Source organism: Scyliorhinus torazame, chromosome 15, assembly GCF_047496885.1.
Source record: "Scyliorhinus torazame isolate Kashiwa2021f chromosome 15, sScyTor2.1, whole genome shotgun sequence".
In the NCBI taxonomy this organism is placed as follows: Eukaryota; Metazoa; Chordata; class Chondrichthyes; order Carcharhiniformes; family Scyliorhinidae; genus Scyliorhinus; species Scyliorhinus torazame.
Window position 1 is genome coordinate 199,023,000 of NC_092721.1, and position 25,007 is coordinate 199,048,006.

Below are 25,007 nucleotides of genomic sequence, written 5' to 3' on the forward strand. Positions count from 1 at the left end.
CTTGAGGCTGTTTTCGTTAGAGAGAAGAAGGTTAAGAGGTGACTTAATTGAGGCATACAAGATGATCAAAGGATTGGATAGGGTGAACAGTGAGAGCCTTTTTCCTCGGATGGTGATGTCTAGCACAAGGGGACATAGCTTTAAATTGAGGGGAGATAGATATAGGACAGATGTCAGAGGTAGGTTCTTTACTCAGAGAGTAGTAAGGGCGTGGAATGCCCTGCCTGCAACAGTAGTGGACTTGCCAACACTAAGGGCATTCAAATGGTCATTGGATAGACATATGGACAATAAGGGAATAGCGTAGATGGACTTTAGAGTGGTTTCACAGGTCGGCGCAACATCGAGGGCCGGAGGGCCTGTACTGCGCTGTAATGTTCTATGTTATTCAAAATTCTACTACAGAATTTCATGGGTCTGACAGTTTGTGATGGCCTGTTAGTAGTGCCGTTTATTTATTAGTAGGTAAACATAAATCACAACACGAGGATGTGCTAGTATCTTAGGATGGCTGCGCATCAATGGGATCAAGAATTTTAGATTTATAGCAATTAAGCTCTATAATCCTCATCTAAACTGGTCCCAAAGATTAATAAATTTGCCACTGAGCCTCTTTCTGCTTTGCATTCACAATTACAGGCTTTCTTTATGCCGACACACTGCCGTCTCCAAAGGGGTGTCAGATCCTCTGATTTACAACGCATTCCTGCAACAAATTCTGCATTTTAAAAAGATACATATAAAAAATTGCAAGCATGGTCACTCTAGGTTACACATTCAAATGAGCTGTTGTTGCCAATTTTGCTACCAATGAAGAGTATATAGCAGGCAATGTACTGAACTATCATGTTTACTCCAAAACACAGGACAGCATTATAAGTTTGTTAAAGAAGCTAAACACAATCCCCTAATGCCTGCACATCATGCATTATGTCCATGACTGCGAAAAAAAAATTGTAAATATAAACTACGAACCTGAAGAAAATGAAGTGATTAACTGAAAAAATGACTAACTTGGCATCACTAAATCTCAGAGAAGACAAAACATGCTGTAAGTTGATGCATCATATAGAAGTAAACACCCAGGTTATAGACATTAATTTTTATAACGCACACACGAAAAAAGAAAACACATTTAATCTGAGATGGATACTACAAAATATATTATGCATTGAAATCTATATTTTTTGCCACTGCTGGGTATCTCACGTTTTCCTCACAAATGAAATGCATATAAAATCTTTTTTGCGTTTTTAACTTACCTGATTCCTGTTTGATTTGAATGGTGGGTTTGATACCAGGTGATGTTTGAGACTGTTGGGACTGTTGCTGTGGCGATTGTGACATTTGTTGCTGTTGCGTTTTGGGAAACTGCGTCAAGATCTGGGTTGGGGAGCCCATAAGTGCTTTGGGGGATTGAAGCCTGGCTGCGGTAACTTTAACTGCAGTACCAGATGCACCTTTTATAAAGACAAAACAATCAGGGTTTTTTTTAAGTGCTATGACTAAAGTTGAGTCTGGCTTCTTGACTTAGGATTCCTTAAAATTACCAACAATATAATACAAGTTCACTCTTGGGACTTGAACAATTGGTCTAGGTTGTATAGTATGAGGAAGTCCTACACAGTCAGTCTTTCAGATGAGATGTTAAACCAAGATTCTCAGATGAGTGCAGACTATCCAAGGTCACCCTGGTGGTTTCTGGCCAACATTCATTCCTTAAAATTTCTTAAAAAGAATACTACTGAGACAGATTATCTGACCATTATCTCACCGCTGTGTGTGGGATCTTGTGTACAAATTGTTTCTCTACAGTGTTAATAGTAGCTACACTTCAAAAATATTTCATTAACTATAGAGCGTTGGTGGTGCTTTAAAAATTCAAGATCTGACTTCCGGTTGCGGCCATGAGCTGAGCGGTTGCACGGAAAGTGGCTCTCGTCTAAGAACTTTGACTATAGCCTTTTAACCCAACAAACGGACACCAAAAGTACCTATAATTCCCCCAGTTTAACCCCCCATTGACCGCACTGCTAAGCAGAATGGGAAAGAACCAGCCACCCAGCTGAAAAGTCAATAGAGACCAGGGGAGGGAAACCTCAGCCTCCGAGCAGGGAACCGCACGTGAAGGCACAGAACCGGTGAGGGAGAAGACTCTGGATCGAGGCGCTGCACAGGATCACTCCACCTCCTCTTGCACCAGATGAAGCCTGATGCAGCTCAAGGTGGTGCACAGAGTGCACCTCACTAAAACACACATTTCCAGAGGTGGAGGACAGGTGTAAACTGTGTCAGGGCCAACCACACCCACATGTTCTGGTCCTGCCACAGACTCGGAGTTCCGGGCGGCCCTTTATTGAGGCTATGTCCAGGGTGGTGGGGTTCGAGATGGAGCCGGGCCCATCTGTGGTAGTCTTCAGGGTGTCAGAGCATACCAAGATCTGGACAGGGAAGGGGGCTAACGCCCTGGCCTCGCCTCACTGATCGCCAGTGGAGACTTCTGCTAGGCAAGAAGTTGGCAGCGCCACCCAGGGCCTCGGAGTGGCTCCCTGACCTGGCCAAATTCCTGCAACTAGAAAAAATAAAATTCTCGATAAACGGATCCGAGTAGAGATTCCACAACATGTGGAAGAGGTTCGCAAGCCTCTTTACAGACCAACAAGTGGGGGGCGGTGGATAGCAAAAGGAAGGGGGAGGAATAGGAAGGGGAGGGGGTTAGAAAATACCACCGGATGAAAAGGAGCCCGCATATAGCAGAGAAGGAACTGGAGGGAGGCCATTCAAAGCAGGAGACACAGATCCCTCCCATACGGGCAAACCAGGAGAATGGATCTAACCTCCCCCGAGAACTCGAAATGAAATGAAATGAAAATCGCTTATTGTCACGAGTAGGCTTCAATGAAGTTACTGTGAAAAGCCCCTAGTCGCCACATTCCGGCGCCTGTTCGGGGAGGCTGGTACGGCCTCTTAAAGTGGGAGATTTCCCTCCCCACTAGACAAATGTAATTGTAAGTATAAAGTATGAATGATGTAAAGAGTCCTGGCAATACATATGTAAAGTTGTGTGTAACTCGAATCACTAAATGTTAAAAGTCCCGATAAGAACACTTCTAAACAAAACTATAAGATATGCACTAATATAAATAGAGGAGGGAAAAGATAGAATAGGAACAACTGTCACATATGCGGGAACAGTCTGTGGTAACCTGTGTTGATGTTGCTACTGTGTTGATTATTATTTTTGTTTGTGATGTTCTGCAGTTTGGATATTAAGTGCAAAATGCAAATAGAGATATCTTTCAAAAAAAAATTCAAGATCTTTTTCTTTTGATCTGTAGAACACTAATAATTTAGAGCAAAATGAAATCTGGTGGACTGTAGCTGAAATTATTAAGTACAGTCAGTTCATATCACACCAATCTGATTGCGGGAGCCTATTCTTAATCTTTATGAACCAGGGAAATGCTACTGTAAAAAAATGAAGATCATCATCATCATCCTGAAAATATAATGTTGCAGTATCTAACACATTTTGATTGTTGAGAAAAAGAAATAGTCTCCAGAGTAAGGATCAATTCAGGACCTACTTTTAAAAAAATATAAATTCAGAGTATCCAATTATTATTCTTTTCCAATTAAGGGGCAATTTAGTGTGGCCAATTCACCTTCATTGCACATCTTTGGGTTGTGGGGGTGAGACCCACGCAGACACGGGGAGAATGTGCAAACTCCACACGGACAGTGACCCAGAGCCAGGATCGAACCCGGGTCCTTGGTGCAGTGAGGCAACAGTGCTAACCGCTGCTCCGCCATGCTACTCTTAATTCAAGACCTTCTAACTCAGATGTGAGAGTGAATGACTCAAGCAAGGTTAAAACCTTGCAGGGTCTCAACAAACAGCTCAAACTAGGGCCGCACGGTGGCGCAGTAGTTAGCACTGCTGCCTCATGGCACCGCGGTCCCTGGTTCGATCCCGGCTCTGGGTCACTGTCCGTGTGAAGTTTGAACGTTCTCCCCGCGTTTGCGTGGGTTTCGCCCCCACAACCCAAAGGTGTGTAAGGTAGGTGGATTGGCCGCGCTAAATGAGCTCCTTAATTGGAAAAAATGAATTGGGGACTCTAAATTTATAGAAAAAGAACACAAACAGCTCAAACTTCATTCTTTTAATTTATTTTATCACTTCAATCTCAAAAGTGATTCGAGTTCATTTATGTAATCTTCACATAGAAGTGAGGAGGATTTCTTGAAAGGATGCACAATGATGAAGAGAGATTTCTTAAACCAGTGGATTCTTTCAATTACCTTGGGCTATTGTTGACATCACAACAGAAGATGTTGATGAAATCATAGATGTGGCAGCGGCACTGATGGATGTGGACGAAGGAGAGGGTACACTGCCAGCTGTAAAAGGCGGCTGCGTGGCAGTAATGACCACTGGCTGTCTTTGAGTGGCAGTGGTGATAACAGACGTTGGCACAAGCTTGGTGACAGCTGCGTAGTTGTGAGACTTGGACAAAATATTAGGTACAAACGTCGAGCTTGGTGATGTAGTCACGATTATCACCTATTTTTGAACAAACACATTTATGCCGTTAGTTGTGGCTGTTGATGGGAGTAATGTCACTGACAATATTCAGAACTGGTCCTGATTTGTTCAATCAACAGAAACATGCAGTTAAAAGCAAACTATTTTTATTCCCACGTGTATACCATGCAACACTGAAGAGCTTCTGTTTAAAAAACAAAATCCCATTGGGGACATAACAGGACCAAAACAAAAGGTGCTGAAAGGAAACCTGTTCCCGGCAGTGAAAGTTTTGTGTTCTTCAGGATGCTGTACTTGCTACAGTGTAAATTTCCAAAATCCTGTTTTCCAGGACACCTGTTACCAATTTTGTTATCAATAGCAACCCCTCCTGGAGACGCTGATTCTTGTAGCAGTTTGGTTCCTTGATCTTCAGCAGACCTCTTGCATCGTCACCCTTGTGCCCGTTCGTCAAGTGAGCATGGGGATGAATTGTAGAAGCAAGGTGAACACTGAACCTAGCCCATACCGCCCACTCTGCCAAAGGCCTTTTCTGCGACCAGGGAGACAATCACCTCTGGTGTACTGTCCCCAGATGGGGCAAGTATAACATTCAGCAGCCGCGTGATGCTCACAGTTAGCCGTCTACCCTTAACAAAGCCTGTCTGGTCCTCTGTGGCCACCTCTGGTATGCCATTCTCCAGTCTCTTGGCCAGGACCCGAGTACTTTCACGTCCACGTTGAGCAGCGAAATTGGTCTGTATGATCCACATTCTGTTGGGTTTTTGTCTTTTTTGGGTAGCAGCGATATGGTGGCCAGTGTTAGCGTTAGAGGCAGGGTGCCCCTCGCCAGTGAGGCTGCGAACATCTCCTGTAGGTGTGGGGTGAGAACCGACGCAAATGTTTTGTCAAAGTCCGCAGGGAACTCATCGGGTCGTGGCACCTTCCCTGCCTGCATGGAGTTGATACTCTCCATGACCTCTTCTAGTCCTATTGGTGTTGCCAGCTCCCTCCGTCTATCATCCCCGAGAACAGTCCATCAAAGAACTATTTCATCCCCGAGTCCCCGTTGGGGGGCTTGGAGGTGTACTGCCCCCGGTAGAACGCCTTGAAAGATTTGTTGACTTTTTTTGGTTCAGCTTCTAGTCTGCCTCTGCTTCCTTCACCTGCGCGATTTCCTTTGTGGGTGCCTGCTTTCTCAGCTGGTGAGCCTTCTCTCCATGCTCATAGAAGGTCCCTGGTGCCTGACGGAGTTGGTGCACTTCCTTCCTGGTGGGTAGCAGGTTAAAGTCCACCTGTAGCTTTTTCCTCTCCGCCAGAAGCTCTACGGACAGGGCCTCGGAGTATCTTCTGTTGACCTCCAGTGTGGAGTCGATCAGTTGTTGCCCAGGCGCCCTCTCTTCCCTATCTCTACAAGCCTTGTACACAATCATTTCTACCCTAATCACAGCTTTCAGTACCTCCCAGAACATGGAAGGTGAGAATTTGCCCTTCTGGTTGTTCATAATGGCATGGTGGCACAGTGGTTAGCACTGCTGCTTCACAGCTCCAGGGACCGGGTACAATTCCAGCCTCGGGTGACCGTCTGCGTGGAGTTTGCATTTTCTCCCCTGCATGGGTTTTCTCCGGGTGCTCCAGTTTCCCCCAAAGATGTGCAGGTTAGGTAGGTTGGTCATGCTAAATTGCCCCTTAGGTAGGGTTAATGGGTTACGGGGATAGTGTGGAGGCGTGAGCATAAGCATAAATAGGGTGCTCTTCCAAGGGCCAGTGCAGACCCGATGGGCCGTATGGCCTCCTTCTGCACTGTAGGGATTCTATGGCCTGTGATGCTTTTTGGTAGAAGACCTTGTCGGCCAAGAGGGTTTTGTCCAACCTCCATATTAGGTGTTGGGCAAGGCCCGTCTCCAACCTCACATCAATATAATGTGGAGCGTGATCGGAGATTACGATCGCAGAGTACTCCGCACTGACTATTTCTAGAAGCACTGATTTCCCCACTACAAAGTCGTCCATGCATATGTAGACCTCGTGTACTGGTGAGAAGAATGAAAATTCCTTCTCCCCTGGGTGCAGGAGCCGCCATGGGTCCACTGCCACCACCTTTTCCATCAACGTTCCCAGTTCCCTCGCCATGCCTGCCATTTTCCCCGTTCTGTGGTTTGATCTGCCCATCAGTGGGTCCTGTACACAGCTGAAGTACAGCCCGCAAGATTAGTCGGTGCGTAACTACATCTGGGATATCCACCATGGTCTTCTTTATAAATTCCGTGTCGTCCCAGTTGGGCACGTACACGTTCGCCAGGATTACCGGTGCCCCGTCTAGGACACCACTGACCTTGACGTATCGTCCCCTTTGGTCTCATTTGGTTTCATTGGTCAGAACATTGAATACAGGAGTTGGGACGTCTTGTTGAAGTCGTACAAGACATTGGTACGGCCACACTTGGAATACTGTGTGCAGTTCTGGTCACCCTATTATAGAAAGGATATTATTAAACTAGAAAGAGTGCAGAAAAGATTTACTAGGATGTTGCCGGGACTTGATGGTTTGAGTTATAAGGAGAGGCTGGATAGACTGGGACTTTTTTCCCTGGAGCGTAGGAGGCTTAGGGGTGATCTTATAGAGGTCTATAAAATAATGAGGGGCATAGATAAGGTAGATAGTCAACATCTTTTCCCAAAGGTAGGGGAGTCTAAAACTAGAGGGCATAGGTTTAAGGTGAGAGGGGAGAGATTCAGAAGGGCCCAGAGGGGCAATTTCTTCACTCAGAGGGTAGTGAGTGTCTGGAATGGGCTGCCTGAGGTAGTAGTAGAGGCAGGTACAATTGTGTCTTTCAAAAAGCATTTAGATAGTTACATGGGTAAGATGGGTATAGACGGTTATGGGCCAAGTGCGGGCAACTGGGACTAGCTTAATGGTAAAAACTGGGCGGCATGGACTGGTTGGGCCGAAGGGCCTGTTTCCATGCTGTAAACTTCTATGATTCTATGGTCCGTAACTGTCTTTGTTGCCATAAACATCATCCTCTCGCTCGTCAAAATAGCTATCCCACCTAGTCCTCGTCCCATAGCAGGAATGTCGTCCCATAGCAGGAATGGTAGGTATGTCCCACCCAGCCCTTTCTTCCCTGCAGTCGGTCCTTCTCTCTCAAGTGCGTCTCTTCGAGGAAGATTATGTTGGCTTTCATACTTTTCAGGTGGGCGAAGATTCAGGGTCTTTTCACTGGGCTGCTAAGTCCCCTAACCTCGCAGGTGACTATCCTGTGGTGGGGGGGGGGGGGGGGGGGGGGGTTCTGCCCCCCTTCCAGCGGGATCAACCATATTTACCTTATGGATGCGCCCCGCAATCTGGGATTTCCCTCTGCTAGGAGGCCATCCAAAATGGCCGAGGTCACAGTTCTCACCATGAGGCTGTGCCCCTGCGCTCCGGTTTCCCTTTCTCCGGGGGCCAACCAGCATGGCTGCCAACTGTCTATACGCCACATGGGTGCGCCCCTGCACTCCGGGGTTTCCCTTTGTTTAGAGACTCTCCAAAGTGGCTGCTTACAGTGCCATCTTGTTCCACCTTCCCAAACCTGACGTACTGAAGCCTGTCTAGAGCATTCCCATCCTTATCACTATGTTCGTCCCTTGGTCCTGATACCCTCTCTATACCCTTCTCTGTCCTTCCCCGCCCCCCACCATTCCCCCCCCCCAACCCCATCCCCCCTCGCCCCTTCCTTCCAATGAGCTAGTATCCTTACTCATAGCGAGGCAGTGCAGCCTGCGCAAAATTGTCCTTTTCCAACACTTTTTTTCCCTGCATCTTCCTCACCGCTGCCTCGTTTTACTTTTGTCCAGTCCTTCTGTACAAATGAACCCGGCCGCCTCTGCCAGAGTGGTAAAATAATGTTACTTATTCTGGTATGTCATCCAGGGCCTGGCTGCGAAAAGCATCCCAAATTTAACACAGGGCCGACTTTGCATGTTTAAACTCAGCCCTGCGCTTTGCCAGGTCCGCCAAATATCCTGGTATACCCTTATCCTGTGTGCCTCCCAACTGATTGCTTTTGTCTGCCGAGTCCACTGCAGGATCCTCTCCCAGTCCTGGTACCTGTGCAGCTTGGCTATTATCGCCCACCCCGGCCCTGGAGTAACCCGTGTGTGTGTCCTGTCAATCTCTGGCGGCTTGGGAAAGCTGCCCCTTCCAACCAAGTTGTCCTGTATCTGAGTCACGTAGTCAGTTGGGTCTCTGCCCTCAACTACCTTTGGCAGGCCCACTATTCAAATGTTCCATCGCCTGGATAGGTTCTCTTGGTCCTCGACCTTCCTTTCAGGCTCGCGGGACTCCACGAACCTCTTTATCTCAGCCTCCAGGGTGACGATCCAGTCGCTCTGGCCAGTCGATGCCTTTGAGTTCTTGGATCGCTTTCCCCTCCCTTCCCATCTCGAGCGGTGTCCGTATGGCGGGCAACGCCTGCCCACCACCACCCCGAGCGCCGTTTGGATCTCCACCTTGATCTAGTCTTTCACTGTAGTAAGTTCCTTAGTTAGGAATGTCTTCCAAGCATCTCCAGGTTTGGGGTGAGGGGGAGGGGAGATAGAAGGCCACTGTCAGGGTCGCCAGTCTCCCTTTCTCAGAGGTACAGTAAGAAGTCTTACAGCATCAGGTTAAAGTCCAACCAGTTTGTTTCAAATCACTAGCTTTCGGAGCACCGTTCCTTCCTCAGGTGACGGAGCAGTGCTCCGAAAGCTGGTGATTTGAAACAAACCTGTTGGACTTTAACCTGGTGTTGTAAGACTTCTTACTGTGCTCACCCCAGTCCAATGCTAGCAACTCCACATCATTTCTCAGAGGTGGCTGGGGACCCCTCGGCCCACTTGCTTGCTACTCCTGCCCTTTACCACCATTTCTGGCTTCCCTGCAGCCTCTCGAGCTACTGCTGCCTGGCATGCTTTTCTTTTTCTCTGTTTTTGTGGGTGAGAAGATGAAGGAGTCCGATTTTCCTGGATAAATTTGGCCAAGAGTGCCTATTTTCCTGAGGAGAGCCACCTGATGCACGACTACTCAGCATATCCCCGTCACCTGAAGTCCTCGATATATGCAATTTCTAATGGGGATTAGCAGACAGTGAATAGATACAGGGGCACAAAGGTTCATTGTAGCAACCCACCTGAACCGAGCTGACATCAGATAATACAACAGAGATAAATGATTAAATATAAAGATCTGAATAATTTAGTTCCACATTGAACAATGCAAATAACTAAATTATTGAGGGAAAATTAACATTTTTTTAAAAAACTACAGTTTAACTAAAGGCCACAGCAGAGTCCTGACTCACCTTCTGAGTAGTTGTATTTGTTGTTTGGGTGGTCGGTTTAGTAAAGGTAATTTTCACCGGTGACATGTGCGAAGGAATAGAGTTTGCGATGCTCTGCATAATGTTGCTTACTTTCGGGCTGTTTCCCATGGGCACTGCAATCGATTTGGCTACTGGCATGACCGACTTGGGAACTTCTTTAAGCACCACAGGGGAAGAACTTGATGAATTTGTACGCCTGCGCTTGCGAGGTTTGTCATCTTCATCAGCACAGCTAACACCTTGGTTTAAAAGGAAGTATCGTCATTAATGAAGTGCAGAAGAACCAATTTACTTTCACTGAAAAGGTTATGAATTCCTCCAGCCCACATCGGTCAGTTCCACTACTTCTTCAACCAAATATACATTTTTCATTTGTGAGGCTGGAGGGGAATACCAGAAATCTTTCAACTATGGTGATCAAACCCCAGCATGATCCTGTCATCACCTACCATCCACACACACCCATCCACCCCCACACACCAGCATTTTCTCCAAAGCGGGGGTCCATAAATAGAAAACAGGTTTGGAAACTGTTTCTCCCCCCCCCCCCCCCCCCCCCCCCCAAAAGCCCTGAGGAACGGAGGTCAACTTTGACATTTTACTGGTGTCACAAATGAAATTAATTAACCTCAGCTCAGTCTACGGTCCAAATTTGCAATCGTCACTGCCACGACACCTAGTAATCCAAAGACCCAGGAGCTCTGGAGACTCGGGTTCAAATCTCACCATAATGGATGATGGAATTTGAATTCAATAAAAGTCTGAAATTAAAAGTCTGACGATGACCATGAAACCATTGACGATTGTCGTAAAAACCCATCTGTTTACTGATGTCCTTTAGGAAAGCAAACCTGCTCTCCTTACCTGGTCTGGACTACATGTGACACTAGATCCACAGCAATGTGGATAAATGCCCTCTGAAATGGCCCAGCAAGCCACTCAGTTGTATCCAACCGCTACAAAGACAACACAAAAGGAATGAAACCAGACGGACTACCCAGCATCAACTTAGACACCAGAAATGACAATGGCAAACCCAGCCTTGTCAACCCTGCAGTCTTCCTTACTAACGTCTGGGGGTTTGTGCCAAAGTTGGGAGAGCTGTCTCACAAATTCATCAAGTACAGCCTGATATAGTTATACACAGTATCATATCTTACGGAAATGTCCCAGACACCACCATTACCATTCCTGGGTATGTCCTGTCTCACCGGCAGAACAGACTCAGGAAAGGAGGCAGCACAGTAATATACAGTCAGGAGGGAGTTGCCCTCAACATCGATTCTGGACCCCATGAAGTCTCATGGCACCAGGTCAAACATGAGCAAGAAAACATTCTGCTGACTGCCACGCACCGTCCCCACTCAGCTGATGAATCAGAGCTCCTCCATGTTGAACATCATTATTATTATTTGGAAGAAACAATAACAGGGGCAAGGAGGCAGAGTGCACACTGGATGGGGGGCGTCACTGTCCATCACCAAGGGTGGCTTAGTAGTACCACCACAGACCGAGCTGGCTGGGTCCTAAAGGACTGGATCTGCAGAAGGTGGTGAGGGAACCAACAAAAGGGGAAAACATACTTATCCTCACCAACCTGCCTGCTGCAGATGCAGCTGTCCATGAAAGCATCATCAAACAGTCCTTGTGGAGACAAAGTCCTATCTTCACATTGAGGATACGCTCCATTGTGCTGTGTGGGAAGGACTTCAAACAGGTCTAGCAACTCAAGACTGGGCAGCCATGAGGCACTGTGGGCCATCAGCAGCAGCAGAATTGCACTCATCCACAACTGTAACCTCATGGCCCAGCATATCCCCCAACAGGCCAGGGGATCAACCCTGGTTCAATGAAGAGTGCAGGAGGGCATGCCAGGAGCAGTGCCAGGCATACCTAAAAACAAGGTGTCAACCTGGTGACTACTTGCATGCCAAACAGCATAAGCAGTAAGTAATAGACAGAATTAAGCAATTTCACCATCAATGTATCAGATCTAAGCTCTGTGGTCCTGCCACATCCAGTGTTGAATGGTGGTGGACAATGAAACAACTCACTGGAGGAGAAGGTCCCACAAATATTCCCATCGTCAATGATGGAGGAGACCAGCACATCAGTGCAAAAGACAAGCAACATCTTGAGCCAGAAGTGCTGATTGGATGATCCATCTTGGCCTCCTCTGGAGACCCTTGCATCAGAGATGTCAGTCTTCAGCTAATTCGATTCACTTCACGTGATATCACGAAACAGCTGAAAGCACTGGATGTTTGAGCATTACAAATTTATATACTTCAAAAATTTAAAAATACTGCACAGGTCAACTTACCACAAGCAATGCCGCGGGGAAACCATAAGAGTTTGGAGTTCCTCCCCAAAAGCATAACCCTGTCTTTTTCCTTTCGTTAAATCAAGGGCCTCCTGTGGATTACTGGCAGTGGTTGTATTTCAGCATTCCCAGAATATCACAGAGCAGACAATCGGCTCTCACACTCTGTGAGGGAACCGTGCAGTAGAGCATGAAGAATGCCTGATTTCATACAATCTTAAACCCAGCATACAGTATTTTCAAACAGACAATCTCTATACTTAAGAGTTGGGCATAGGTGCTGGCCTGAAATATTAAGTTTAGACTGAACAAATGGCACTTACTTTTGACATACACCGTGCTACCGCTTGGTAGTACAACAACATTGGAAGCTGGACTGGCAGGTCTGGGAGATTTGACCGTTGCTACACTCCCACCGGGTACTGCAGTTGAAGCTGGCGTGGGAGTGGTACTCGTGTAGGAGTAACAGACAATCACTAGAGGAAGAAAATTTGTTTTTGTCTTTTAAAACACAAATAAAATCTTTGCTCAAAATCACTATCATTACAAAATCATATTTTTTCAACTTTAGCAGTCCGTCAGAGGTTTTCATTTGGTTCCACCATGTGGTCAAAGTCTATACTGCGATCAACACATTGACCATGTCACATAGGAAATAAATCCAATTCAGCAAGCTGAGGGTCATTGAATCACTAAAACTGACTGGAAATACAACTTATTTATCATCAGGAAAGAAAACATAACAACCCTTACAACAGTCAGTGTCATCTGCAGGCAAATTTCGATTTTAAATAGGTTTGATCTTAGGTGACAGCTCTTTAGTCAACTGGTCTCTTTCTTTCATACTAACCCTACTACCTTTCCATTAAAAAATACAGTTGAGGAATCATCACCCTGCACTTTCAGTTACAATTGAAGTGTTGTGAATCACTTTGGACATAGCCACTGATGCATGTGGGTCAGAGTCAATCTACAGCAATCAACCATGCCTCCAGTTACCCTGGTTATCTTGCCACTGGAATCTGCAAAATGCTGCAAAGATGGAGAATTAAATGCTCATCATTTTCCTCATACGAATTGTCTTAATATTCAAATGCCGGTTCCTGTCCAAGCTAAATTTTATTAACACGAGTTAGGGCATCAAAGATAAAGATAGGTGTAGCTAACACTGGCAGTCGAAGGTGCAAGAACAAAAAAAACAAGAAACAGGAGGAGTAGACTGCACGGCCCACTAAGCCTGCTTCACCATTCAATCAGGGTTGATCTTGGGCTTCCGCTCCATTTTGAAAATGATTGGTTCCTTATCCCGAGACTGCAACCCTGTGTTTTAGATTCCCCGACCTGCAGAAACAATCTCTCAGCATCCACCCAATCAAGGATGCAGTAGTTACAAGCAGAAACTTTGAATTGCTGTGTGACTGGCCAGTCTTAAATAAGACCCAGGTATGTGTTCGATGATCGCACTTATTCCAAAATGTGTCAACCAAAGATGGCCATCCATCTAGCCTGCACATGCTAAATTGCCCCTTCGTGTCCAAAGGTTAGGTGGGGTTACAGGGATAGGGCGGGGGGGGGTTGTCCTCTGTGCGGTGCTCTTTTGGAAGGCCGGGGGGGGGGGGGGGGGGGTTGTCCTCTGCGCGGTGCTCTTTTGGAGGGTCGGTTCAGACTTGATGGGCTGAATGGCCTTCCTCTGTACTGTACAGATTCTATGATCATTGCATGGCACTTATGGGGTGTGAATGTTACTTCACACTTATCAACGCACGTCCAAATAGTGTCCCGGTCTTGCTGCGTATGGGTACAGCGGAATCCAAACTGAACATCAGTGAGCTAGTTTTTGCTGTGTAAATGCAGCTTGATAGCACGGACAATGACACTTTCCATCACTTTTTAAAAATTCTTTCATGGGATGTGGGCATCCCTGGCTTAGCCAGCATTTATTGTCCACCCCTAATTGTCCTCAATCTGAGTGTCTTGCTAGGCCATTGTGGAGGGTATTTAAGAATGAACCACATTTTTTTTTTTTTTTTAATTTGATTTATTATTGTCACATGTATTAGTATACAGTGAAAAGTACTGTTTCTTGCATGCTGTTGTAGCCATCGAAGATGGCCACCTTCAAAGGACCATGGGAATTATGGCCAACCCAGGACTCAGACAGATACAGAGCTTCTGTGCATTTTAAACGCAGGTAGCTAGACCTGATCGAAACCCCCGCTCGTTTGCATTTTAATGGCCCGTTCCCCAGGACAATAGAACTCCAATCAAGAAACCGGTACAGCCACAGACTGATCGGCGCCACTCTCTTTACTCAGAAAGCACAACTGCCAAAGTCAATGACCGCTAAGGACCTGCCCAGCCACCAAGGGACCCGCCCCTTTATTGGCCAAAATAAACAGCAGTGATCGAAGCCTGTCAAATTATTGGGTCCAAGATTAAGGACTGCCCCAAAGAGCACGAAACCCTAGAGGGATAAAAGCCATGTGTTCAGTGTCTTTTGGACCCAGCCTGTGCCAGACTCCTTTGAATCCGGCCTGTGCCAGCCCAACTGCAGCATAACGACCAGACAGCCAAGTTCAAGGCCAACGATCGCTATCTGACGGATGAGCCCAGCAGAGACAGAGACACTTCTTCAAACCAGCAGTGAGAGCAAGATAACGGCCTTATCCACTTGCACAGTGCCGGTCGCCTGAAGTTAAGCGTAGGTTATTGTAGTTGATAGGTGTAGTTTAACTTGTAGTATATTGTGCTTGCATGTCGAAGTAACCCTTGTGTGTAAATAAACCATCTTTGAATTTGAACTGACTAACTGGTTGTGGTCATTTGACCGATATACGGGAAAGCCTTGTGGTTCAGTAAGAGAAATAGAAACACACACAGTATTGGCGACGCTGTTGGGACAAAACATCATATTATAAAAAGAGCCTCAGTATCATATTGGCGACTTTAAAGAGCAACATTATTGGTGACGCTGGTGGGACAGTATTCCATTAAATTGGCAACACTGTACAAACAATGCATACTGTATATAGGGAAGGATGGAGAGACTGCAGAATATAATGTTACAGATATAGCAAGGTGTGGAGAAAAGATCAACTTAGAGAGTTTAAAAGAGTTAGAATTAAGTTTTAGAAGAATAGAACAAGAGTAAAAGATAGAATTAGAGGGTATGGTGGGCACAGCTTGCAAGAAGTCGCTTCGCTCCAGCGACATCTTGGAAATATCCATTGCTGTGGATCTGAAGTTACATGTAGGCCAGAACATGTCAGGATGGCAGATTTATTTCCCTAAAGGACATCACTTCGCTGATGATTGAGAGTCAACTGATGGGACAGTAATTGGTTGGGTTAGATTTGTCCTGACTTTTGTGAATTGGGCAGTTTTCTACACTGCCGGATAGATGCCAGTGTCGTAGCTACAATGGAACAGCAGCAAGTTCTGGTGCACAAGTCTTCAGTACTACTGTCAGAAATTTGCCAGGGGCAATAGACTTTGCAGTACCCAGTGCCTTCAGCGTTTTTTGATGCGACACGGATGGAGTGAATGGAATTGGCTAAATACTGGCATCTGTGATACTGGGGACCTCCAGAGAAGGCAGAGATGGATCACTCACGCAGGACTTTGAAATAGCCTGAAAATAGCTGATGCTTCAACCTTGGTTTTTGCATGGATGTGCTGGGCACCCGCATCATTGAGGGAATATTTATGGAGATTCTGTCTCCTGCGAGTTGTTTATTTATCCAACAATATTCACAACTGGATGTGGCAGGAGTGCGGCGTTTATATCTGATCCATTGTTTGTGGGATTGCTTAGCTCACTCCATCGCATGCTGCTTTCGATGTTTGGCACACAAGTAGTCCTGTGTTGTAGCTCCACCAGGTTGACACATCATTTTTAGATATGCCTGGTGCTGCTCCTGGCATGCCCTCCTGCACTCTTCATTGAACCAGGGTTGATTTCCTGGCTTGAGGGCAATGGTAGAGTGGGGGAATATTCCAGGCCACGACATTACAGTGTGCTTGAATAGAATTCTGCTGCTGCTAATGGCCCACAGCATCTCATGGATGACCAGTCTTGAGCTGCTAGATCTGTTCGAAATCTATCCCATTTAGCACGGTGGTAGCGCATAATGGATGTTATCCTCAATGGGAAGGCGGGGACTTCATTTCCACAAGGACTTTGCAGAGGTCACTGCTACCAATGCTATTATGCTCAGATACATCGGCGACAGGTAGATTGGTGAGGATGAGATTTTTCCCTCTTGTTGGTTCAGAGTCAATGTTGAGGACTGTGGGGCAACTCTTTCCCAACTGTATACCAGTGTGCCGCCAACTCTGGTAGTGCCTGGGATATTGGATGTAAAGTATGTTTTGGTGAGTAAGCCTATTTCAGGCTGTAGCTTGACTGGTCTGTGGGACAGCTCAAATTTTGGCACAAGCCTGCAAATGTTACTATTTTTCAGGATCAACCGAGCTGGCATTTGGCATTTCCGGTGCATACAACTGGCTTGATAGGCCGTTTCAGAGGGCATTCAAGAGCAACCACATTGACCAGGTACGGACAGCCAATTCACTTATGAATCCAGATGGATTTTTAGGACAATTGGCAATGGTTTCATGGTCATCATTACTGAGTCTAGCTTTGAATTCCAGATATATTAAGTGAATTCAAATTCCACCAGCTGCTATCGTTCCCGAGTATTAGCCTAGGTGTCAGGATTACTAGTCCAGCTACATTACCATTACACCATCCTGGTGTTCGGAATAAAAAATGTTCTGCAGTAGAAGGAAACTATCTATCCAATTTTCTGTGCTGTGCCAGTTGTCGTAAAGCAAGCCAACTGTCCTGCTCTTTACCCACACCTCTGTATCTGCCTCTACTTCAAATATGTACCTACTTTCCATTAAAAACACAATCGCTTTCATAAATACTGTTTGTGTCAAAGCATTCAAACAACACTGCTTTAACAACTCTGAATAAAGACGTTGTTCCCTAACAATGTCCTCCCTTGGTGTGATTTTAAATTGGCAAACCCTCATTAAAATGGGGATCCATACAGACTTCCTGGGGATCCATGAAATGTGAACTCGGAGGCAGGAACTGAGTGCAGCTACACATAGTGGTCTGGCTGTCTCAGTCCAATGGGGGTCATGCAAGGATAGATACAGTCTACAGCATGCAGGGTCAGGAGGCATACCTCTCTCACTGGTATAAGTAAACACATGTTTTCTTAAAAGCTCCACATGTAGCAGTTTTACATTGACTGTTATCTAGCATTATTATAATTAGATGGACGGAGGGGGCGGTGAGGATGAATCAATTTTAAAAAGGGCCCCTCAATCAGAGAAGTTTGAGAACTGAACTAGAAAAAATATTTTCAAAATGCTTCACAATGCTAATAGCCTTGGTTAATGATATGAAGCTTACTTTCAACACTACATACTGAGAAAGCAAGATGATCGCCAAAGCTTTTCCTAAAGTATTTGGAGATTTCTTTGATTTCATTTCTCATTTTAATGGTAGTTTGCTGACTGACAACTTCTGATTACAACTAAATCGACTGTGAATCTATTAATTTGTTGCTGCTTCATACGAAATTTAGGGACGCAAGTGCAAAAATGGATTAAAACTTTTGCGAGTTAAGCATGCTGCCTGAAGCGCAATTTGTTCTGTTGTGACAGACAGAGGCTGACCAGATACAAAACCTTCCTGTATACAGATAAATTCTGAAGCAAACAAGAAAAATTATATTGCAGCCCCAGTGCTCCGTAGCTGTGAAACATCTTTGACAGAAGACGGTTACCACCAGAAACAAATCAACAGCTGGAATACCAATAGCAAAGAATGCATCCCCCAAACAGAAATTCTTAGCATAGAAATGAGTAGAAAATCAAGAAAATAATCAACTGCGATTTGGAGTGACTTGTATAGGGTTGAAATGTGGGCCTTTGGAAAAGTGGACATCCAAAGACTATGAAGTTGTGGAATGCGGTTCTGGAGAAGGATGAAGCGGGACATTTGGAGAGAACATTGAAACAGTTTTTAGGATGGTGAAGGAGGATCATCATCAAGAAAGGGCAGCAAGGTTAGACTGGCCATTTCTAAGGCATGAGAACTTCCTGAAGGTGGTGATTGAAGAAGATGCGAGTGATGCAGACCAAGAGGGAGAAAGAGAATGATGATGTTGGCAAACTGGAGATTGCATATGGGAGACACTTATGAGCATGAGCACATAGATTATCATAGAATATACTGCACAGAAGGAGGCCATTCGGCACATCAAGTCTGCACCGGCTCCCGGAAAGAGCACCCTACCCAAGGTCAACACCTCCACCCTATCCCCATAACCCAGTAACCCCACCCAACACTAAGGGCAATTTATCATGGCCAATCCACCTAACCTGCACATCTTTGGGCTGTGGGAGGAAACCGGAGCACCCGGAGGAAACCCACGCACACACAGGGAGGATGTGCAGACTCTGCACAGACAGTGACCCAAGCCAGAATCGAACCTGGGACCCTGGAGCTGTGAAGTAATTGTGCTATCCACAATGCTACCGTGCTGCCACATGAAGAGGAAAACGCAAGACCCCAAGGCATGGGAAATAAAGCAAAGAACCAAACCTTAAACAGATCACTACTAATATTAGTCAGAGCAGAATTACAACACCAAAACTAAACAACCAATCCCACATATCATTTATAACCACCCTTTCTAAATGGCAATTTATATGTTCCTGAGTTTTAAAAGAAATTATGAAAAAAAATTAATCCTCGGTTAGTAGAAAAGCAAACTCACCTTCTTTGTTACCAGTTTCAGCTGGTGAAGGAAGAGTGGCATTATGCAGAGCTGCCACGTTAGCTACTGCATTCGCTGTCACAGTGAATGCTGTCTGAGGTACCAGCCTGGGCATGAGAGGGACAAGTCGACGACCTTCAATGGACCATTCAGCTGAGCTGTTAGGCCCAGACATACTGTGGGTCACAGAGTGTATATGTTTGTCAACACATCACCTTATTTTTTTTAAACTGTCTATACTTTTCATCGTAAGAGGTTTTACAACACCAGGTTAAAGTCCAACAGGTTTATTTCGATGTCACTAGCTTTCGGAGCGCTGCTCCTTCCTCAGGTGAATGAAGAGGTATGTTCCAGAAACATATATAAAGACAGATTCAAAGATGCCAGACAATGCTTGGAATACGAGCATCAGCAGGTGATTAAATCTTTACAGATCCAGAGATGGGGTAACCCCAGGTTAATGAGGTGTGAATTGTGTCAAGCCAGGACAGTTGGTAGGATTTTGCAGGCCTTCAGAACTGTGACCACGACACCACACAACCCTGCCATGGCAATCTCTGCAAGACGTGCCAGATCATCGACATGGATACCACCATTACACGCGAGAACACCAACCACCAGGTGCGCGGTACATACTCGTGCGACTCGGCCAACGTTGTCTACCTCATACGCTGCAGGAAAGGATGTCCCGAAGCATGGTACATTGGCGAGACCATGCAGACGCTGCGACAACGAATGAACGGACATCGTGCGACAATCACCAGGCAGGAATGTTCCCTTCCAGTCGGGGAACACTTCGGCGGTCGGGGGCATTCAGCCTCTGATCTCCGGGGCGGCCTTCAGGGCGCACGACAACGCAGTCGCCGAGCGGAAGCTTGTGGCCGGGTTCCGCACACGAGTGCGGCCTCAGCCGAGACCTGGGATTCATGTCGCATTGCATTCATCCCCCACCATCTGGCCTGCGAAATCCTACCAACTGTCCTGGCTTGACACAATTCACACCTCTTTAACCTGGGGTTACCCCATCTCTGGATCTGTAAAGATTTAATCACCTGCTAATGCTCGCATTCCAAGCATTGTCTGGCATCTTTGAATCCGTCTATATATATGTATATATATATATATATATATGTTTCTGGAACATACCTCTTCATTCACCTGAGGAAGGAGCAGCGCTCCGAAAGCTAGTGACATCGAAACAAACCTGTTGGACTTTAACCTGGTGTTGTAAGACTTCTTACTGTGCTCACCCCAGTCCAACGCCGGCATCTCCACATCATACTTTTCACCAGAAGACTAATTTAATTCAAATTTTATTACAGTTTTGTTTGTCAGGAGAAGATCCAAATTAGGTCAAGTTGGTGAATTTCCTTCACATTTGTGAAGTGCTGAAGTGGCTGCATTTTCCTCCATTTATCATTTCCCGACCACAGTTAAATGTTTCTTCCTAATCATTTCATTAAGAAAAATTTCAGCAAGAAATAACTATCCAAAGTTTAGCCACCTACTTTGTCCTCAAATACAACACGCTGAGCAGTGCTTGCGGCAGGGAAACAATGTGTTAATAACAGGAAGTCTTAGCTTCCCCCAACAGCTCAGCTGAAGGGAATCTTTAACTCAGCAATACTGAGCACATCTCGGAATTGAATCCATGTTCAGAGAGTTTGTGTCAGGCATCGTTCACTTGGCTGCACTCCCACCTCTGAGTCACATGGTTCCAGGTTCAAGTCCCGCTCCCGAGCACAAAAATCCAGGCGGATACTCCAATGCAGTATTGAGTGAATGCTGCACCGCTGGAGGTGTTTCTTTTGGATGTAATGTGAAACTGAAGCCCCATCTATCTTCTCGGTGGGATGTAAAAGGTCCCATGCCACTAATTAGAAGAAAATCAGGGGAGTTCTCCCTGGTGTGCTGGCCAACATTTATCCCTCGATCAATATCTAATCCAGATCACATTTGTTTGTGGGAGGTTGCAGTTTGTATATTGACTGTCATGTTTCCTACATTACAACATTGACTACATTTCAGAATGTGGCGATGCCGGCGTTGGACTGGGGTGAGCACAGTAAGAAGTCTTACAACACCAGGTTAAAGTCCAACAGGTTTGTTTCGATGTCACTAGCTTTCAGAGCGCTGCTCCTTCCTCAGGTGAATGAAGAAGTATGTTCCAGAAACATATATACAGACAGATTCAAAGTTGCCAGACAATGCTTGGAATACGAGCATCAGCAGGTGATTAAATCTTTACCGATCCAGAGATGGGGTAACCCCAGGTTAAAGAGGTGTGAATTGTGTCAAGCCAGGACAGTTGGTAGGATTTTGCAGGCCAGATCAAGGGCTACAGATCACAAACCCACTCAAGTCGACCTACAACACAGACTACGCTGAGAGACTCTGCCAGCGCACCTCTCTCACACTCCTCAACCACCTCGCACGCCAGCTTTACAGCAGACGACGCAACCTGGAAACCAAGATAGAGGCCATATTCTCAACTTGCGCTCAGGACACAGCAGACCAGCTGCGGAACACCGCCAAACAGATGAGACAACAATACTATGCCACCTATATGCACACCAAGAACAGGAAGCTTGAGAAACTCGGCATCACCACCAGCAGCAGCCAAACCACAGTAGAAAACAATACAGGGAAATCTATTGTCAACTTGTCAGACTGCACCTTTCAACCAGACGAAATCGAAGTCCTCAGCAGAGGGCTCAATTTCTGCACCACCACAAAAATGGACCCCTCAGTCTCGCGGCAGACACGGAGGAATTCATCAGGCGAATGAGGCTCCGGGAGTTCTTCCACAGACCCCAAGAGGCCAACAGCGAACCCAAGCAGGCTACCAATGAACCGGAACAGCAGACCGAGAGATCTGCGGTGCGGCAACCGAAGAGGAAAGAGTCGAATTGGACCCCTCCGGAAGGCCGCTGCCCTAGACTTAACATGTATGCTCAAGCCGTCAGGAGTCGTGTCAATGCCAGATTCATCAGTCGCATTCACAAGACAGCCCCGAACGCCACCCAAGCACAACGCAATGCCATCCGCGCTCTCAAGACCAACCGCAGCATCGTCATCAAACCAGCAGACAAAGGAGGTGCCACTGTCATACTAAACAGAACGGACTACTGCAAAGAAGTATACCGACAACTGAACACCCAAGAACACTACAGAGAGTTACCCGCAGATCCGACCAAGGAACACATCCGCCAACTTAACAGACTGATCAAGACCTTGGATCCAGATCTGCAGAGCACCCTACGTGCTCTCATCCCACGTACTCCCCGCATTGGAGATCTCTACTGCCTCCCGAAAATACACAAGGCCAACACACCAGGCCGTCCTATCGTTTCAGGCAATGGGACCCTGTGTGAGAACCTCTCTGGCTACATTGAGGGCATCTTGAAACCCATCGTACAAGGTACGCCCAGTTTCTGTCGCGACACGACGGACTTCCTACAGAAACACATCACCCATGGACCAGTTGAACCATGAACATTCCTCGTCACAATGGACGTCTCGGCACTCTACACCAGCATCCCCCATGAGGACGGCATTGCTGCAACAGCCTCAGTACTTAACACCGACAACTGCCAATCTCCAGGCGCAATTCTGAAACTCATCCGTTTCATTCTGGATCACAATGTCTTCACCTTCGACAACAAGTTCTTCATCCAGACGCACGGAACAGCCATGGGGACCAAATTCGCACCCCAATACGCCAACATCTTCATGCACAAGTTTGAACAAGACCTACTCACCGCACAGGACCTTCAACCGACGTTATACACCAGATACATCAATGACATTTTTTTCCTTTGGACCCACAGTGAAGAATCACTGAAACGACTACACGATGACATTAGACATTAATAAGTTCCATCCAACCATCAGACACACCATGGACTACTCTCCAAAATCAGTTGCATTCTTGGACACACTCGTCTCCATCAAGGACGGTCACCTCAGCACTTCGCTTTACCTCAAACCCACGGATAACCTCACGCTGCTCCACTTCTCCAGCTTCCACCCTAAACACATTAAAGAAGCCATCCCCAATGGACAAGCTCTCCGTATACACAGGATCTGCTCAGATGAGGAGGAGCATAACAGACATCTACAGACGTTGAAAGATGCCCTCGTACGAACGGGATATGGCGCTCGACTCATCGATCGACAGTTCCAACGCGCCACAGCAAAAAAACGCACCGACCTCCTCAGAAGACAAACATGGGGACACAACCGACAGAATGCCCTTCGTCTTCCAGCACTTCCCCGGAGTGGAGAAACTACGACATCTTCTTCACAGCCTTCAACATGTCATCGATGAAGATGAACATCTTGCCAAGGTCATCCCACACCCCCACTACTTGCCTTCAAACAACCGCACAACCTCAAACAAACCATTGTTTGCAGCAAACTACCCAGCCTTCAGAACAGTGACCACGACACCACACAACCCTGCCATGGCAATCTCTGCAAGACGTGCCAGATCATCGACATGGATACCACCATTACACTGGAGAACACCACCCACCAGGTACGCGGTACATACTCGTGTGACTCGGCCAACGTTGTCTACCTCATACGCTGCAGGAAAGGATGTCCCGAAGCATGGTACATTGGCGAGACCATGCAGACGCTGCGACAACGAATGAACGGACATCGTGCGACAATCACCAGGCAGGAATGTTCCCTTCCAGTCGGGGAACACTTCAGCAGTCAAGGGCATTCAGCCTCTGATCTCCGAGTAAGTGTTCTACAAGGCGGCCTTCAGGAGGTGCGACAATGCAGAATCGCCGAGTAGAAATAGCCAAGTTCCGCACACATGAGTGCGGCCTCAACCAGGACCTGGGATTCATGTCTCATTACATTCATCCCCCACCATCTGGCCTGCGAAATCCTAACAACTGTCCTGGCTTGACACAATTCACACCTCTTTAACCTGGGGTTACCCCATCTCTGGATCTGTAAAGATTTAATCACCTGCTGATGCTCGTATTCCAAGCATTGTCTGGCAACTCTGAATCTGTCTATATATGTTTCTGGAACATACCGCTTCATTCACCTGAGGAAGGAGCAGCGCTCCGAAAGCTAGTGACATCGAAACAAACCTGTTGGACTTTAACCTGGTGTTGTAAGACTTCTTACTGTACATTTCAGAAGTTATTCATAACTGTAAAGCACTTTGAAAGGCCGGTGGTCCTGAAAAGTGCTACACAAATGAAAATCCTTCTTTTCTTTTATTCTCCGCTGGTAACAACTTGCCTCTGCATTCCAGAATATTTACTGACCTTTGGAGGAAAATAGAAAACATGTGAATAATGAGCTCTATAGGAGTAGGGTTAACTTCAGCTGTGATATTCTTTCTCCCCACCAACCTCCCCTGCTCCTCCTCAATCTTGATGACATCTTCCAAGGTCAGTCTAGACAGCTAAAGTCTAGGCCACTTGAATGAAGTACAGAGGGTTACCGTTTTCTGCAATATAATACCCTACTATTGAGCAGCAGGTTCCTCAAAGTGAAGAAAAGTAGAGGGAATTGTTTTGTTTTTTTTGTTAAGTCTCATCCTCGAAATACGCAGGTACATGCAGAATATCGTGCTCAATTGGGCAACTACTGAGTCCACATAAGTTGATATCTGTGGGACTCAATATAGAAAATTATGACTTGTTAACAGAGGGAACTGGAAATTAAGGAGTAAGATGAAGATGATGCTGCTGCACATGTGCCAACGCCAAGTTAGGATGCTATGGAAGTGATCCTTGCAGGCAAACTAGTATGTTGTGCTGAACAATAGAAGAGATTTTAATTTTCAAAGCCAGATAAACTGTAATAGAAAATGCTTCAGAGAAAGGAAACTTACTGATGTGCAATGGTCATCAGTCTTTCATCATTAACTGCTCTACGAACTTCTGCACGGTGACGCTCTGTTGAAATGCTATCAAGAAAGAAAAGAAAAATCGTCAATGTATCCATCTAGAATGGTTGTCAGTTTTGCCTATCCCAAAAGT

At 46.2% G+C, this 25,007-nt stretch overlaps 1 protein-coding gene across 7 annotated transcripts in view; it reads right to left on the reverse strand.

Moving 5' to 3' along the window:
• The window catches only part of emsy (EMSY transcriptional repressor, BRCA2 interacting), a 71,689-nt gene that overhangs the window by 37,830 nt on the left and 8,852 nt on the right, over positions 1 to 25,007 (reverse strand). For 5 of the 7 annotated variants that reach the window (XM_072477400.1, XM_072477399.1, XM_072477401.1 and 2 more), the window contains 6 exons: positions 24,860 to 24,934; positions 18,994 to 19,169; positions 12,517 to 12,669; positions 9,850 to 10,109; positions 4,303 to 4,564; positions 1,263 to 1,460 (listed from right to left, as the gene is read on the reverse strand). In XM_072477400.1, coding sequence (XP_072333501.1) covers positions 1,263 to 1,460; positions 4,303 to 4,564; positions 9,850 to 10,109; positions 12,517 to 12,669; positions 18,994 to 19,169; positions 24,860 to 24,934 — 1,124 coding nt within the window. The remainder of the gene's footprint in view (positions 1 to 1,262; positions 1,461 to 4,302; positions 4,565 to 9,849; positions 10,110 to 12,516; positions 12,670 to 18,993; positions 19,170 to 24,859; positions 24,935 to 25,007) is intronic. The other 2 variants (XM_072477403.1, XM_072477405.1) reach the window with 1 other exon arrangement.